The sequence below is a fragment of the Ziziphus jujuba genome, chromosome 7 (genome assembly GCF_031755915.1).
Source record: "Ziziphus jujuba cultivar Dongzao chromosome 7, ASM3175591v1".
In the NCBI taxonomy this organism is placed as follows: Eukaryota; Viridiplantae; Streptophyta; class Magnoliopsida; order Rosales; family Rhamnaceae; genus Ziziphus; species Ziziphus jujuba.
This window is the reverse complement of record NC_083385.1, coordinates 2,857,515-2,874,476: the sequence shown is the minus strand read 5'-3', so window position 1 is coordinate 2,874,476 and position 16,962 is coordinate 2,857,515. Positions and strand designations below refer to the sequence as shown.

Genomic DNA, 16,962 nt, shown 5'->3' with positions numbered 1-16,962 from the left:
CATAATATAACCTATCAAAACAAAGAATAATAATAATAATAATTGAATAAAAGGAGAAAAGAGAATAGCATTTCTTTAGTATATCATGACAGAAATATTTTCTGATTAGCCATACAACATACTTTTAATATAACTAACTTTACTTTGCTTAAGCACTAAGGACTGAATCAAACAATTTTTATTTACCGTTGTAGAGATTTTTGAAAGTTTTACACCATATAAAATGAATTTTTTTGTTTTTTTGGGAAATCACCACATAAAACGAATTAGACTCAAAGTCTAATATTAGAAAACACATAATAATTGTTTTTCAAAATATTGTTGTGTAAAAATTAATGAATTCTTAAATTTTACATATAAATAAATATTTAAAAAAAATATTCATATTCAACAATGAAACAACCATTTTTTTTTTTATAATAATTTTTGGGGTTCCCAATAAGAGTTGTACAAAGTAGATGTACCAACCATAAAAGCATTAGACAGATGAGCAAATGGAAGGCAACACCAAGAAAGATGGGCATCGGTCCAAGTATCTTCCACTACACACATTGTTATTTTATTTAAAGGGAAACCAAAAAACAGAAAGAAAGGAATATGAAAATGCTTATGGAGAGGACCCATTTAGCTAAGGATGCCATTGACCAACAATAATAATGTGACTTTGTGTAGGGATTCTAAGTTCTAAGTGATAACAGTTTAATTATTAAAAGAAATTAATTGGTTTCTTTTTTGAATTAATTTTTTAAGTGAAAGCAGGTAAAACGAAGAACTTTCCGGGAATTTGGTACCAAATAAACAATAGCTAATTATGATTGCTCACGCATTGCCGCACAACTCAAAAAAGTTGGAATAATTATAAATTCTCACATGGCTTTCTTACAGCTTACCACCTTTGTCCCCTCTCACCTTATTAATTAAACCCATTTATTATTTTTTATTTTATTTTATTAATGATCATGTTTTCATGCTTTGCATACTCGGTATTAAGTCATTGCAATCTTTCTATGTATCTTGTATGCATCAAGTATGTATTTATCAAGAGAGTTCTCGTTTTTTCTTTTTTTCTTTTTTTTTTTTTAATTGTAAGTTTCATTCTGAACTAGTGTTTGAAAAAATATGAAAGAAATAAGTATTAAGGATAATATATTTACTTGATATTATTGCTCTCAATTTTGCATTATTGTATGTTTGATTTGTATGTCTGTTTGGAAATTACCTTAGATAGCAAAATTTTCATAAATCAATATCTCTCTACAGTAAGAAAGTTATCAAGTTCCATCAAAAAAAAAAAAACAGTAATACTCAGTGGAAATGTTATGCAAAAAAATGGTATACTTTCGTTGCATTTACATATACAAAGAGATAAGAATAATGCTTCGCATTCATCCAATAAATAAAATCCAATTTGACGCATCAAAGTCTTTATTTTGTTGTTGTCATTTCCATTTTTATCGTTGAAGTATAGAAAACAATACAACCACTATAAAGTAGCCAACTTTCATTTTCCATAAGGTGAAAATAAATAAAAAATTGTTAAAATTGCCTTTTGAGTTTATTTTATATATCTTAAAGAAATCAATATTATTAAATTTATAAATTAAAAAAAAAAAGGAGAGAAATCTTTTTCAAATTGTGTAACACTGTCAATATCCTGTCATATTGAGTATTTAAATCCAAATAACATGTTTAATAGATTAAAAAAAAAATTAATAAACACCAAACAAAGAGTCATAGTATTATTTTTCATTATTATTGGCCCCCAGTTCCCAATGAACTCACAGAATATAAAATCCAAAAATCCTGACAGAAAATATCTCAGAGGTGTCTCATGTTTCACCAACCCATCTACTTCCTGTTCTTCTTCTTGTTGGCTTAACAATATTTTTATGTGTAAAATTATTAATTTTAAATTAATTTGGATTTTAATTTGGTGGTGGTCGTTTTTTCAAAGCAAAAAATGAAAGCCCAGATTCCATTCTATATACGGCAGTACGCGTGCACGGCCTACAAATACGGAGACAAGTCAAAGTCACAATTCCACGAGAAAGTGAAAAAAAAAATTTATATATATATATATATAAACAAAAAGAAAAAGAAAACAGAGCCGGTAAGGGTATTCCCGTAACTTCAAATTTAAACTTCGAAATTGAAAAAATAACTGCTGGGAGGAAACGAATTTGGGAAGCATCAGATTCGAAAATTCTACAAAACAAAAAACAAAGCAAAGCAAAATGGGGAATATGACCAGTCCACTCTAACCCCATAACTTCCTTTTACTTTTATTTTCTTCATGCTAGACATAACACAATTTTCCATTCCCTTTCTTTTTTTATATATATTTTCTTTGGGCTTTGCTTTGCCTCCAAGCCAGAGCCATCCTTGTTGTTCTTCTTCTACTTCTTCGCTGACAAGTTCAGGTTTTTCTTCTTCAAAGTTCGTTTGACAACTCTAAATTTGCTTTCTTTTTCTTGTTTTTCAGTTTTTTTTTCCTCCTATTTTGAATTTTTGGGTTATGTGGGTAGTTAACATGTACAATTTTTGTGTTTGTGGTTTTTAATGGCTTTTTGTTTTTTAGTTTTTGCGTTTGCTTGCCATAAATGCTAACATGTAGTTGTCTGTTTTCTCTGTGTACCATGTAGACTAGTTCTCTGTTCATTCTCTCTTTTGAGTGTCTCTGCATTTTTCTGGACTTTGAAATTTTCATCTTTTCACTCCGTTCTCTTGTAGGTTGGTTTTTCAAATCAGTTAGTGCTGTGAAAAAATATATATATATGTATTTCTTTTGGTGGTTGCTGCGGTAATAAAGAAGTTCAGAGCCTTAATTCTCTTTCAAGTATGATTTTTCCCAACACTGTTATGGTTTTTCTCTGGCACTAAAGCATAGAAATTGGAAGGAAAAAAAAAAATATAATAATAAAAGACTTATTTTTTTGGCTTTGAAATTATTTCTTGCCGTACCCTTTGCTTGTCATTTTTATATGATTGACATTTATGACGTCATAAGTACTGTTCTTCTTCGTTATTATTATTCTTCTTTGAATTTTCTTCCAGAGTTACTGGATGCGTGGTTTAAGCTCTGCTGAATTATAATTTTGACTTAATGCTGTAGGAAATGGATATGTGCTTTTAGATAATTTTTCAGTAAAGTATTTAACTTGGAGTGAGAATTTTACTCCAAATCGAAGAACTAATGGAGGAAAAGCCGTTCCCTGCGTGGTCCTGGTCTGTTGAGCAGTGCTTGAAAGAGTACAATGTTAAATTAGATAAGGGTCTGAGCTCTTATGAGGTTGAGAAGCGCCGTGAGAAATATGGCTGGAATGAGCTTGCCAAAGAGAAGGGAAAGCCCTTATGGCGGTTAGTATTAGAGCAATTTGATGATATGCTTGTAAAAATTCTTCTAGTTGCAGCCTTCATATCATTCATTCTAGCTTACATGCACGGAAATGAATCTGGGGACTCTGGGTTTGAAGCTTATGTGGAACCATTTGTGATTGTCTTAATTCTAATACTCAATGCTATTGTTGGAGTTTGGCAAGAGAGTAATGCTGAAAAAGCACTGGAAGCCCTTAAAGAGATGCAATGTGAATCTGGAAAGGTTTTAAGGGATGGCTATGTTGTGCCAGATTTGCCTGCACGGGAGCTTGTTCCTGGTGATATTGTGGAATTGAGAGTCGGAGACAAAGTCCCTGCTGACATGAGGGTTGCAATTTTGAAAACCTCGACTTTGAGGGTCGAGCAGAGCTCATTGACTGGAGAGGCGAATCCTGTTTTGAAGGGAACTGATCCTATATTTGTGGATGACTGTGAGTTGCAGGCTAAAGAAAACATGGTCTTTGCGGGCACCACAGTGGTTAATGGAAGTTGTATTTGTATTGTAATTAGCACTGGGATGAACACCGAGATTGGAAAAATACAAAAGCAAATACATGAGGCTTCTCTGGAAGAGAGTGATACCCCTTTGAAGAAGAAGCTAGATGAATTTGGTAGTAGGCTTACTACTGCAATTGGGCTTATCTGTCTTGTTGTGTGGATTATAAACTACAAAAATTTCATCAGCTGGGAACTTTCTGATGGATGGCCTACTAATGTTCAGTTTTCCTTTGAGAGATGCACATACTATTTTAAGATAGCTGTTGCGCTCGCAGTTGCTGCAATTCCAGAAGGCCTTCCCGCTGTAATCACAACCTGCTTAGCTCTAGGTACAAGGAAAATGGCACAAAAGAATGCAATTGTGCGCAAGCTTCCTAGTGTAGAAACCTTAGGTTGCACAACTGTGATTTGTTCAGACAAAACTGGGACTTTGACAACAAATCAGATGTCTGTGACAGAATTCTTCACCCTGGGAGGGAAAACCACTGCATCTCGAATAATTCGTGTTGAAGGCACAACTTATGATCCTAAGGATGGGGGAATTGTTGATTGGACTTGCTACAATATGGATCCTAACTTGCAAGCCCTAGCAGAAATATGTGCTGTTTGCAATGATGCTGGGATCTATTTTGATGGAAACCTCTTCCGAGCAACAGGTTTGCCCACTGAGGCAGCTCTTAAGGTTTTGGTTGAGAAGATGGGAGTTCCAGATGTTAAGGCAAGGAACAAAATTCGTGAATCACAGCTAGCTGCAAACTATTTAATTGACCGCAACACGGTGAAATTAAGTGAGTAGAATCTTGCTTTATATATTTGATCCGAGTTTTTTTTGAGTGCGAGCAAGAATTTTAAATCCTAGTCAATTTTGCCAAGTTCAGGTTGTTGTGAATGGTGGACAAAAAGATCAAAACGGGTTGCTACATTGGAGTTTGATCGCATTCGAAAGTCAATGAGTGTTATTACCCGGGAGCCAACTGGGCATAATCGACTTCTTGTTAAGGTTACTTTCATTTCATTTTTATATTTTTTCCGTCTAAACTACTGTTACTGAATGCCCTTCTTTCACAGTCATGTTTATGTTGCTCTGTGAGAAATGGCAGCATGTTTAGATGGTTGATTGCATATAGTGCGGTTCATGCAGGGTGCTGTTGAGAGTTTACTGGAACGTAGTTCACATGTTCAACTTGCTGATGGATCCCTCGTTCCAATAGATGAACCATGTAGGCAACTATTGCTTTTGAGACTCTTAGAGATGAGCTCAAAAGGGTTGCGCTGCTTGGGTTTGGCGTATAAGGATGACTTAGAAGACCTTGCAGATTATTATTCTGAAAGCCATCCTGCTCATAAGAAGTTGCTAGACCCTGCAAGCTACTCCTCCATTGAAAGTGACTTAATTTTTGTAGGGATAGTTGGTTTAAGAGTAAGTGTACTTCTGGATCTTGCTAATCAACTTTCAAACTTTGTAATTTGAAATATTTAGCCTATAGGAAACTACTTTTTGTCTCTAACAAACTACTTGGGACAGGACCCTCCCCGTGATGAAGTTCACAGGGCAATCGAGGAATGTAGAGAAGCTGGTATTAAGGTTATGGTTATAACTGGAGATAATAAGTCCACGGCTGAGGCTATTTGTCAGGAAATTAAATTGTTTTCTCAAGGGGACGATCTTAGAGGGAGAAGTTTTACTGGTAAAGAGTTCATGGCTCTCTCCCCTTCACAACAAATCAATATATTGTCAAAACCTGGCGGGAAAGTTTTTTCTCGTGCTGAGCCTAGGCATAAACAAGAAATTGTTAGGATGCTAAAGGAAATGAGGGAGATTGTTGCAATGACTGGTGATGGTGTCAATGATGCACCTGCACTTAAACTTGCTGACATTGGAATTGCCATGGGCATCACAGGAACTGAGGTAATGCAGCCAGTCACTCCTTTGGATTATTCCAATGCATCTCATCCTTTTCTTGTTGAATACCATGAGTTAACTTCGGGCCATATGACTCCTAAATTTCTTTCAGAAATGCTGGTGAGTTTTAGTTGACTTTGTATGCATTATGTTCAGGTTGCGAAGGAAGCTTCAGATATGGTATTGGCAGATGATAATTTCAGTACTATTGTCTCAGCCATTGCGGAGGGTCGTGCCATTTATAATAACATGAAAGCTTTTATCAGGTCTTGCCTCTTATCCATCATCATTCCTCTTTTCTTTCAGTAGCTTACAAAAGGGCTCTTTTCACTTCCTCGATCTGCAGGTACATGATATCGTCAAACATTGGAGAAGTAATGTCCATATTCTTGACTGCTGCATTGGGGATACCCGAGTGTATGATACCTGTGCAACTTCTGTGGGTGAATTTGGTTACTGATGGCCCTCCTGCAACAGCTCTTGGTTTCAACCCTGCTGATCCTGACATTATGCGAAAACCACCAAGGAAAGCTGATGATGCTCTTGTAAACTCTTGGGTTCTTCTGCGTTATTTGGTTAGTTTGAATGCTACTTCTTTATATTTGAATTCATATTTACGCCTCAACTTGCTGTTTCATTGCAGAAAGTATTCTCAAGACATTCTTCGGTTTGTAAAAAGGCTATTAGAACATAAAAAAAATAGAGGAACAATATTAACACACTCATACTTTTAGAACACTATCAAAACAGAAGAATTTGATATTAGCAAATGCATAGATGATTGATGAACAAACATAGACACATGCATATCCTGTCAAATTGAATATGTTTTGCCACCGGTCACTGACATTCGGAATGGCAGGTAATTGGTTCGTATGTGGGAATTGCAACTGTTGGTGTCTTCATCTTGTGGTACACTCGGGCTTCTTTTGTGGGTATCAATCTTGTAAATGATGGACACACACTAGTTGAATTATCTCAGCTTCGTAATTGGCGGGAATGCTCCTCATGGGCAAACTTCACTGTGTCTCCATACACAGTTGGTCAGGGTCGACTGATCACTTTTTCAGACCCATGTGACTATTTTTCTGTTGGCAAAGTGAAGGCCATGACATTGTCACTTTCTGTTTTGGTTGCAATCGAGATGTTCAACTCTCTGAATGCACTTTCGGAAGATGGCAGCCTAGTCAAAATGCCACCTTGGAGGAACCCTTGGCTTTTGGTTGCTATGTCAGTGTCACTGGGACTCCACTGCCTCATACTCTATGTTCCCTTTTTGGCAGATGTATTTGGCGTTGTCCCTTTGAACCTGAATGAGTGGTTATTGGTCATTTTGATGTCAGCACCTGTTATACTGATTGATGAGGTTCTTAAATTAGTGGGACGGAAACGAAGGAGAGGAGAGAAGGAGAAGATGGCATGATTATAACCTCAGACGTCTTAATCTGCGTGGAAAGAGCTTCAACCCGGCCTCTATAGATTGAGGAATTCATACTGTTTGTTTATTATAATTCTTTGGACTATTTATGATTCTGTAGAACAAAAATTGTTTAGTAATAGAAGGAAATTTTAGTTGTATCTAATACAATGGAACATTAGAAATCACGTTCTACTCCTGTTCTCCAGCTATTAAGCCAAAACTATCTTCTTCTTCTGCGCCTGTTAAATACCTTCTTTTTTTTTTTTTTCCCAATAATAATTATGGCTTTGGTTGAATAATTCTTTCAAGTTTTCAAATTATTCTTTTACAATCAGTTTCTATAAGATCAGGATTTCCAGCTGAATTTTTTTGACGTTATAAATTTCTAAATCATTTAGGAAGATTATATTACATGACTTTTATCTAATCTAATGAGTGTATCAATTTAACTTGGTATTAGAAATCCATCAAAAAGTTAGTCTAAGAAATTAAATCAATCGTATACAGTATATTAAATTAATGGTATACAGCATATCAAACAGTGTCTTACATTTGAACGTTCTTAACAAACGAACGTTATGAATTTACAAGGATGATAATTTCAAAAAAATAAAAAATAAAAATTCCGATATTGAACGGCACTATTCAGTATGGCTTTTCCCATGTAATGGTTACAGACAGCACCGACCAAGACTAGAGCTTGATTTGGAGCACATATTTCGTATTGAGACCATACTAATTGATTCTTTGAGAATGGGCTGAAAGCCTGCACAAGAAGTAGAGGAAGTTAGACATGGCCATTTCAGAAAGAAGAGTGAACAACAAGGGAGTAACAAAGGCCAAAGAAAAATAAAGAAAAAAGAGCAGGCAGGAAATGATAAGAGAACAGAAAATTCAATTCGTATACCTCTGCTTAAAAGGCTCGGGGGTTCATCATGTCTGTTTTTGCCGTTTATCGTCAAAATGGTACAGCAACGGTACAAATGTAAACTCCAGACAGGCCTAGACCTAGTAATCAACAAAGCCAAAATTGCCGTTGCTTGTTTCTCAACTAATAGCTCTTGCTAAAAATGCATTTCTTCAAGTTCAGTAACCCAATAAGTTGGGTCTCTATAAAGTTTCATTCTTGTGTGAAATCCATCCAATAAAGCATATATTTCACCGCTTCTAGAATGCGATTTATCCTCCACAATGAACTTATGGATTTGTCCTCCCTCTTCAATGAAACTATACCCTGCTGCCTTTATAATTTTACCACCCTTCATCACCTTCCTTAGCCTTGAAACTCCGTCCCAATGTCCTGCTGATGCATATATGTTGGAAAGGATGACATAGTTTGCTGGATTCCATGGCTCAAGCTTGAAGAGCGGCTCAGCAGCTTTTTCAGCCAATTCAACGTTACAATGGAAACCGCAAGCCCCCAGAAGAGCACCCCATATAACGGAGTCTGGTTCCATTGGCAAGCCTTTTATCAGATCATAAGCCTCCTGCAGTTCTCCTGCACGTCCTAAGAGATCAACCATGCACCCATAGTGTTCTAACTTAGGAGCAATACCAAACTCTTTTTCCATCGATTTTAAGAGTTGTCTGCCTTTGACAACCATGCCTCCATGAGTACATGCTAAGATAAGTCCGACGAATGTGACATCATCAGGTGCAATTCCTACTCTCTGTTCTTAGACAGGAAACAAAATGCACATTAAGGAGGGTAACAATTCCCGATATCATCAAATATGAGAGATGATCAAAGTGATGACCGCTTACCAGCATTTCACCATAGAGATCAAAAGCCTCATTGTATCTGCCATGAACAGCCAAACCATTGATCATTGTATTCCAAGAGCACAAGTTTCGCTGTCTACTAATTTCATGAAACACCTGCCAAGCTAAATCAATTTTACCGCATCTCGCATACATTTCCAATATAGCGTTGTTCACATACAAATTCTTAAAGAAGCCATTTTTTCTTGCGTATTCTTCGATTCTCTCCCCAACCGCCAATGCTCCAAGATTGGCACAAGCTGGAAGAACACTAGAAATAGTGACTTCATTCGGCCTCACACGCGCCTCCTTCTCCATCTGCAAAAACATGGCTAAGGCTTTGGAGTATTGTCCATTCTGTGAGTACCCGGATATCATCGTCGTCCATGAAACGACATTCCTACAAGGCATCAATCCAAACAATTCTAACGCTCCCTCCAAATCCCCAGATTTGGCATAGCCAGAAATCATCGAATTCCAAGTGGGTATGTCTCTCACTCTCATTCCATCAAACTGTTGGCGTGCAAATCCCAACAGGCCCAGTTTACAATACATGTCCACCAAAGAAGTCAGAGCAAACACGTCCCACTCAAAGCCCGACTTGACGAAATGGGAGTGGATGGCTTGGCCGAGACGAAGGGAGGAAAGGGCGGCGCAAGCGCAGAACAAGAAAGTGAAAGAGTGTCGATTGGGGCTGAAGCCATGGAAGCACATTTGCTTGTAGAGGGACAAGCATTGATGGTGTTGGGCATGAGAAGAGTAGGCTTGAATGAGCTTGTTGTAGAGGAAGACAGTGGGTTTGGGAAGAAGGTTGAAAAGGGTATGGGCATATGGGATGTTTGGGATTTGAAGGAGCTTCAGAATGAGGGTCGGACCGTGGTCTATGCCGTTTCTAAGCGTATAAGCATGGATTTGCTTCAGTTGGTTCATCACACAGTCACAGATTAAACTATACGGGGCATGGACGACGACTCGCTTCGTTGGAAACCTTCCTTCCAAAATATCAAGTCTTTGACTGGCCCTTTGGAAATTGGAATGGAATTCAGTGAACTTCGTTTTATTTCAAGTATAATATCTCACATCATTATACCTAAAAAATATATCATTACAAACTTTCATAATTTTATATTTTACACACCCTTTTATGTCTCCCCAAAAATAAAGAAAAAAATCCTTGCTTAAGCCGTACGTAGATTAACTGGATCGACGCCAACATGAAATACTAGGCTCATTTTAGAACACTACTCGTTGTAATGGCAATAATTTCATATTTAACCGTCTCAAGTTCGATATAAAGTTGGAGACAATTTTCTGTTAAATCTTCGATCAAATATGCACACTCATTCCAACATACAATAAATAATTCTTCACTTAAATGTATTTTCAGCTTAAAAAGCCAACAAAATAAGATGAGAAATTTGCAGTGAAATTCGAAACTCTCTTTCCTCATATACAGATAAACAGCATCTAACATAGCAAAGAATAGAATTCTATAAAACAATGAGCTAATTTTTGCGAACCAGTCAACTAATGGAGCCTTACACTGATTTCTTCTTTTTCCATTATTTTCTTTTTCTTCCTTTACCAAAAAAATAAATCAAGCTGCAAATGTACAGACAGAATACAACATGTGGCATCTTTAATATGACCCACAATTAGTTTCTTACCTGTCCAATGACAGTATCTACAAAGGCAAAAGCACAAATCAAAATTAGGTCCCCTTTCGAATCTGTGATGCTGTTACTCCCAAATGAAGACAGATGAAAACTGCTTGCTAAGAATCAGACCATCCCAATATTAATAAGAAAATCAATCTAGATCCCTCTTTCATGTGAATGAGTATCCCTAGTCTTTCCCTAAAAATGCAAGGTTTCAATACCAGGAAACATCCGCCTTCGTGCATCTTTTTTTGTACTTTCTTTTCCACCATCAACTCCTCGATAATGAGATTGAAACCATGAAGGGTTTTTCAGAAATAGGAAGACTGATCATGAAGCACATTCAAATGAGCAAGTATTCTTGCTGCCAGAGATTTCACACTACCACTTCCTCGCTGAGTCAAGTCAACTAAAGGCATCTGAGCTGAAGCTCCATACATCTGTTTGAACTCCAGCAGCCGAAATATCCTTTCCAAGGCATTTAGTGCCTTTTCCTGCAGTGGAGGGTAAGGAGAACCAAGAAATCTTATAATAGATGGTATAGCATTTGCATTTGCAAGCACTTTACTACCGTTTTGGAGTTTCTCATCTTTAATTAAAGTTAATAGTGTATCTAAAGCAGCCTCACAAGCTAGAGGATCAGCCTCCCCAAGAATTCGTACTAGTGGGTGCACTGCATCAGCCTCTACAAGGCAAAATGATGAAACGACAGTGCAAATTCCTCCATGAACCAGGCATCCAATTTCTGGTGGAGCTGAAAAGCACCACATCCTTCTACGGTTTGGCATGGGTCTACTAAGTCCTGATGAAGACTCTGAAAAACGAGTAAGACATAAGGCAGCACGTTGCTTGGTCAATATGGTTCCAGTTTCTAGCAATTTTACCAATATGGGTATGAAGCCCACTTCAGCCGCACTCCTCTGCCATTCCAATTCTGTTGGAGCAGTGAAACGATGGATGGCTCCAACAGCATTCTCTACCAACCAATTATTACATGAACCATTCTGTCTGTTATTATGGAGAAAATTGAAGATGACTTGAAGTGCACCAGCATTCAAAAGCCACTGCGTAATCTGGTGAATTTCCGGAAGGTTGGAGATAATGCCCATTGCAGAAGCAATTTCTTCTTCATCATCAGAAGACCTCATGATCGCAAGTATAACCTCGATGAACTTTTGATCCACATTCTCCATGATGGTGGCTTCATCTCCCCCATCAACTAAGCAGCAAAATAGCTTTACAGCATTTGCTCGAACATTTGGGATATTATGCTCACAAAGTTTAACCAATATTGGCACAGCTGAACACTGCAGATATTGTTATACAGTTAATGTTCAATAAAATAGTACATAACATATGTTGATTAAATCTAGAGATCTAGAGGAACTTGTAAAAGGGGTTATCATGCTTAACGGAAGATTAGTTAAAATAGCATAACCTAATTATTAATATTTAAACAAAAGGAGGTAAAAGATTCTTAATTTCTCAAATTGTACTGGCACTTAGGTATTGGCTAAAATAATTTTGCTCAGCCTAAGCCATGAACATTCAGGATTGGGCTGGACAGCGCCTCATTCCTCCAGACTCCAGTTAGAATGTCCAACCAGATAATAAATTTTCATAACCCAGGCTAGATAGGAGTTCTTTGGCTAGACATTTGTTGTAAAATAATTAAAAGATTATACATTTTAGCCTTCAATAGGTACCCCCCACCCCTTTATTGTTGTTATGAAAGTAACTTCCTTTGAAATTCACCTAATTTATACCGCATTCACAATTTACTTGTCACTTTGTGTCAGCAGTAAATATTTCTACATCTCGCCCATAAAAATATGTACCTGTGTTAATTTCATCTTGATGTTGGTACTAGATTGGGATTGACACAAGGCGTGGAAGGTCTGGATAATGCTTTGTTGTACATTAGGCCCCGTCAAGTTAATTAGAGAGAAAAGCTTGAAAATATCTTCATCAGATTCCAAGAATATAATAGGAGTCTGGCCAGATTCTTGAGACACAGTTGAAACAGCTAGGTGCATAATTGTGGCCGCTACATGTTCACGAAAACTTGAGTAGGTTGAATTGTGATGGGAAAGAAGATCAATTAATGGACGGACTGCACCTTCTCTAATCATCTGTAGACCATTTTTTGGCAAGCTTGAGAGGTTTCGAAGAGCTCTAACAGCCACCTCTTTCATTTGAATTTGATCACATGAGACCATGTCAAGAAGAGGGCCCAGTACACCTCCTTCAAGCAAAGACTCCTTGTTATGGTCAGTCAACTCCATCTCTGCTAAATTTGTTGCCATGATCTTTTTGACGTCATCAGATCCTGCATAAAGAAATCAATTATGAAAAAGTTATTTCTTTATAATTTAAGAAGAATTCTTAGACCCATAATTAGAGCCAACATATACATTGAAAATCATATTGACAAGCCTAAACTTGAAATTGTCCGCGTACATAAACAAACAAAGTATGGCCTCTTTTCTTAGAAGGAGAAGAAGAAGAAGAAGCAAGCATGTTTCAGTTACTATATGGAAGAGGCTCCCTTTAGCATGACAAAAAAGTATGAAGGAATTTTAAACAAACCTGTAGAGAGACGTTGCAACAAATATGTAAAATAGTTGGCCTTTGCCATTTGTATGACATTCTGATCTGAGAATGACAAATTCTCCAATAGCTCCTGTGCATCTCTGGCAGCTTGATCATCATCACCATTGGACATGGTCACCAATAGTAGTATGCAACCTTGAACCTTCCCAATGTGGTCTTTTACAAAATCAGCTTTTGATAATTCCAATAACAACGCCACCGCTAACTTCCTTTCCTCAAGACGACGTCCAAGGGATCGAACAATCGATTCAATTGCATTCTCAATATTTATGATTCTTTCCTACAATATATATATATTTTTTAAATATTAGGGAAAAGATCTATGAAAATCATTTGCATTTCTAATCAAAATTAATCTTCATCAACACTTAAATTAAAAATTAAAAATTTTATTTAGAATACAATAATTTCTTTTGCCCAGAGAAACAAGTGTAGTTTTTAGTTAAATAGAAACATACCTTAGCATCATCACTGTCCTTGGACAAAATACAAAGGATGATAAGAACAGCTTTCCTTATATCACGACTTTTTGCACCAAGAAGTTGAATAAGAATGGGTATGTAGTTCTCCAATATGACCCATTCCCTGTGCAAGTCTCTTTGTTCACAAAGAGACTGTACCTCTCCCAAGTTTTTAAGCACTTCTTCCTCTTCTTCAGACTTGAGTTTTTCTTTCATGGAAGCAATCATAATCATGGTGTTTCTATCCTTCCATTCTTCTATCGATTGACGAAGAGTTTTGTTAGGTCGTAGAATTGATGTGTCTAAAGAGGTCATGGTTAGGGGACATAGTTTGTTGCCATCTGCAAACCACTTCTCTATGGCATTTCTCTCAAATGTCTGTCCTGAAGAAGTTTCCACAGGGTCTACCATAACATCCCTGGTGATTGGACAATAAAATGACTGGAGTGGTTCCAATAGATGACTGCCCAAGGACTTCCGCTTAGTGAAATACTTGATTTCCTTATCCTTTGAAGATGAAGCTGCATCAGACCTTTCTAACAAAGCAATTATCTGGTCCATCTGTATAGCTTCAGCTTGGTCTTTCCTCAGCCGAGCACTTTCTATCTCATTCTTGAATTCTTCAAATTCCTTCCTTATTGCCAACCTCTCGGTTGAGATTCCAACAGCCTCTGCTATAAGAACCACCAAATTATTGGCATAAGAACGGTCAACATTCCTTTCCTGTATTCCAGACTCAATTTTCTCCAAAATTTCTTCTTCCGCTGTTGCTGCCTTAAACTCAGCTCTTCTCATAGTGTCGCAAAGTTTTTCAATTTCTTCAACAATTCCAGAGGAAAGATCCAGTGAAGCCAAAGGAAGAAGGCTTAAAGCCCGACTGATCTCTCTTGTAGTGTCCTCAAGGTTCTTAACTATCATCCGGCAATTCATTAAGAGATACACTTTGTTTCTCTTGCTGCACTCTAACATCAATTGGTTAGCAGCTCTAATTTCTCGGTTGAGAATCTCAATAGCATTATTTAAGCTTTCAGAATGATCAAAATTTTTCTTTTTCAGCTCTCTTAAAACAGGGATTATCCTTTCTAAAAAAGCTGCAAGTTCCTTGAAACTATCCTTCTTGATCAGGACGTTGTTGACAGCAGCTAACATCTCAAAAATGACCTCTGTTGTTTGAGTCAGAGCTTCTGAAGCCGAAACTGATGAAGCACTAGAAACCACGTCTAATCCCATCTTAAAACCCAAGAAAGCTATGAAAAAACTATATTCCCTCTTCCCATTACACTGTATAAAACGACTAAAAATGGTAAAAGCTGGGCAGCGGGAAAACTGCCTGAACTTTCTGACAAATCAGTTTTTATACCCATATAATCTTCCAATCTTTTCCTTGAAAATGCCTGCCTGAAACTTCAATTTCAAATAGATCAGTTAGAACCTTTTCCTGAGTTTTACTTTTTCAAATCTATATAATTTAAATTGATAGATCAAAGCTTTCATGCTGTTCCTGGGACAGGGCAGAAGGAAAAAAGCAGCACATGAATTCTCTTTTAGTTCTTGGAAAAATTTTGGAGTTGCGAGTGGGAAAGGTTTCAATTTTATGAATCAAGCTTATTCCTCCTCAGTGAGCAGAAGGAGGTTTAGGCTATTTTGATTACAAAGAAATGGTAGTGACAATCTCGGCTGAGATTCAGCTGAGCCAAGAGGGCTACAATAGGGTGGGGATTGTGGAGCGACCTGAACAAACAGCTCAACTGAATACCTTGACACCCATTCTAGACACCAATAAGCTAGATGAGAAGAGAGACTTCAGAAAAACAGAATCTTTGCTCTCTACTCCATTGTTGCTCTCCTCCTAAGCTTTCTTCGGCAACCATAGAGACTCAATATTTTGTTCATACATTTCCTCGTCAACCATAAAGAGCTTAATATAAGCATCCCACATAGATAATCCAATCAAATTCATGCACTAGAATTGAAACAAAATTGAGGGCAACGGATATATTGTAAAACACAGTCCTAAACTCAATAAAAGAAACCAATTAAAAAAAATAAATCGGTTTTTTATAACTTTTTTCTTCAACTTGTTCAAATTGCTATTCGAAAGCGTCCCATTAAACATTTTAAGCATAATTAAAACATCCAACAAGGTAAAGATCCACATAGTCAACAACAAAGTCTTCGCTGATTCCATGAGAAAGAGCAAGATACTGACCTGAAAAATAGCTAAAGCCCTTCAAAGTTCATTGCGCCACCACTTCTTTCCCAGAGAAATTTCAGGGAAAAGGTACCGAGATTTTCTGTGAAAGTAGTGAATCGAGTCCGTGGAAAGAAACGCCAGCAGTCGCTGGTTCTGAGAATAATAAGTGCGAAAATGAAAAAATATATATATAAAAAAAAATTAAAAAAATAAATAAAATTTCCTTTTAATTTTGTTTCCCTTATATTTTTGTTGTCCCCTGAAAAGTTGGTATATATTTAGTATTTGGAGCACGTTGTCTCCAACTGGACCAAAAGCTCTCTCCTTCTCTCTCTAGGCCAGTCTTGACCCTATTTTGGTTGAAAGGTTTTCTCTCATGAAAAAATCAAGTTTTTTGACGAGTCTTCTGCATTGACCTTGTGAAGTTGTAGATTCTTGTTAAGTTATTATCAATGAAATTGAAGATCTTATTATTAACAAAAATAAAACAAAAACATATATATATATATATATAATAAGCTAACTACTAACTATATTTACTTTTCACCGTGACGTAAAAAGCATTCAAATTTTTTTTTTTTTTCTGTAAAGAAATATTTTCTAGGAACCTTGAATCTGTTAGCTAGAATTAGCTTTTTCTCTGGAAAATAAAAAATAAGAAGAAAGAAAAAAGAGACGAGAAAGAAAGTAAAAAGCTTTAAACTTTGTTGGAACTCTTTTGGCTTCTTGAATGGGTAATCTAGTTCAGAATGTTGGAGAATGAGAATGTTAAATATTGATCATAGTCAATTATAGAAGCAAAGACAATGAACCTATAAATATTGATCATAGTCAATTATAAAAACAACGAATCTATAAATATTGATCTTAATCAATTATAAAAAAATGAATCTATAAATATTGATCATAGTCAATTATTTGAAGGTTAGTTTCCAACAAAAGACTTGGAAATGCCATGAGAGAAACCGACAGGGCAGATTGGAAGAGGCTAGTAACAACTTCGGATTTATTTATTTATTTATTTTTTCGGTTAATAAGAAGTAAGGACGTCTTGCTTGATCATGGCACTGGTAGACTTT

General features: G+C 36.6%; 3 protein-coding genes across 8 annotated transcripts; 1 reads left to right on the top strand and 2 right to left on the bottom strand.

Annotated features, from left to right (window-relative positions):
* The first annotated feature begins 2,174 nt into the window (after nt 1-2,174).
* Nucleotides 2,175-7,436, top strand: LOC107423620 (calcium-transporting ATPase, endoplasmic reticulum-type). Of its 3 annotated transcripts, XM_048479805.2 has the most exons (9): nt 2,175-2,420; nt 2,731-2,836; nt 3,113-4,661; nt 4,752-4,873; nt 5,015-5,293; nt 5,399-5,782; nt 5,933-6,042; nt 6,123-6,351; nt 6,639-7,436. In XM_048479805.2, exons 3-9 carry the CDS (start codon nt 3,194-3,196, stop codon nt 7,197-7,199), a joined length of 3,153 nt encoding a protein of 1,050 aa, XP_048335762.2. In that variant the 5' UTR covers nt 2,175-2,420; nt 2,731-2,836; nt 3,113-3,193; the 3' UTR covers nt 7,200-7,436. The 3 variants fall into 3 exon arrangements, with proteins under 3 accessions (XP_048335762.2, XP_015888690.3, XP_048335761.2); XM_016033204.4 differs by lacking the exon at nt 2,731-2,836; XM_048479804.2 differs by lacking the exon at nt 2,731-2,836 and having other exon boundaries at nt 2,175-2,436.
* A 223-nt stretch (nt 7,437-7,659) lies between these two features.
* On the bottom strand, nt 7,660-10,160 carry LOC107409918 (pentatricopeptide repeat-containing protein At5g08510). Its single transcript, XM_016017339.4, has 3 exons — nt 8,961-10,160; nt 8,104-8,866; nt 7,660-7,962 (listed from the first exon to the last, which is right to left on the bottom strand). Exons 1-2 carry the CDS (start codon nt 9,885-9,887, stop codon nt 8,261-8,263), a joined length of 1,533 nt encoding a protein of 510 aa, XP_015872825.2. The 5' UTR covers nt 9,888-10,160; the 3' UTR covers nt 7,660-7,962; nt 8,104-8,260.
* Nucleotides 10,161-10,308: 148 nt separating this feature from the next.
* Nucleotides 10,309-16,293, bottom strand: LOC107409656 (U-box domain-containing protein 24). 4 transcript variants are annotated; one of them, XM_048478780.2, is made up of 5 exons: nt 15,899-16,293; nt 13,687-15,093; nt 13,205-13,508; nt 12,454-12,944; nt 10,309-11,922 (listed from the first exon to the last, which is right to left on the bottom strand). In XM_048478780.2, the coding sequence occupies exons 2-5, from the start codon at nt 14,917-14,919 to the stop codon at nt 10,927-10,929; spliced, it is 3,024 nt and encodes a 1,007-aa protein (XP_048334737.2). In that variant the 5' UTR covers nt 14,920-15,093; nt 15,899-16,293; the 3' UTR covers nt 10,309-10,926. The 4 variants fall into 4 exon arrangements, with proteins under 4 accessions (XP_048334737.2, XP_048334739.2, XP_048334738.2 ...); XM_048478782.2 differs by having other exon boundaries at nt 13,687-15,087; XM_048478781.2 differs by lacking the exon at nt 15,899-16,293 and adding an exon at nt 15,446-15,607.
* Nucleotides 16,294-16,962: the final 669 nt, after the last annotated feature.

Excerpts from the sequence above, each read along its gene's own strand:
- LOC107423620 (XM_016033204.4), top strand. The coding sequence starts at position 3,194 with ATGGAGGAAAAGCCGTTCCCTGCGTGGTCCTGGTCTGTTGAGCAGTGC. Across the intron at positions 4,662-4,751 it reads CCGCAACACGGTGAAATTAA|GTTGTTGTGAATGGTGGACA; the intron begins GTGAGTAGAATC and ends TGCCAAGTTCAG. Across the intron at positions 4,874-5,014 it reads ATAATCGACTTCTTGTTAAG|GGTGCTGTTGAGAGTTTACT; the intron begins GTTACTTTCATT and ends CGGTTCATGCAG.
- LOC107409918 (XM_016017339.4), bottom strand. The coding sequence starts at position 9,887 with ATGAACCAACTGAAGCAAATCCATGCTTATACGCTTAGAAACGGCATA. Across the intron at positions 8,867-8,960 it reads ATCTCTATGGTGAAATGCTG|AGAGTAGGAATTGCACCTGA; the intron begins GTAAGCGGTCAT and ends GTCTAAGAACAG.
- LOC107409656 (XM_048478780.2), bottom strand. The coding sequence starts at position 14,919 with ATGGGATTAGACGTGGTTTCTAGTGCTTCATCAGTTTCGGCTTCAGAA. Across the intron at positions 13,509-13,686 it reads AGGACAGTGATGATGCTAAG|GAAAGAATCATAAATATTGA; the intron begins GTATGTTTCTAT and ends TATATATTGTAG. Across the intron at positions 12,945-13,204 it reads GTTGCAACGTCTCTCTACAG|GATCTGATGACGTCAAAAAG; the intron begins GTTTGTTTAAAA and ends TTCTTTATGCAG.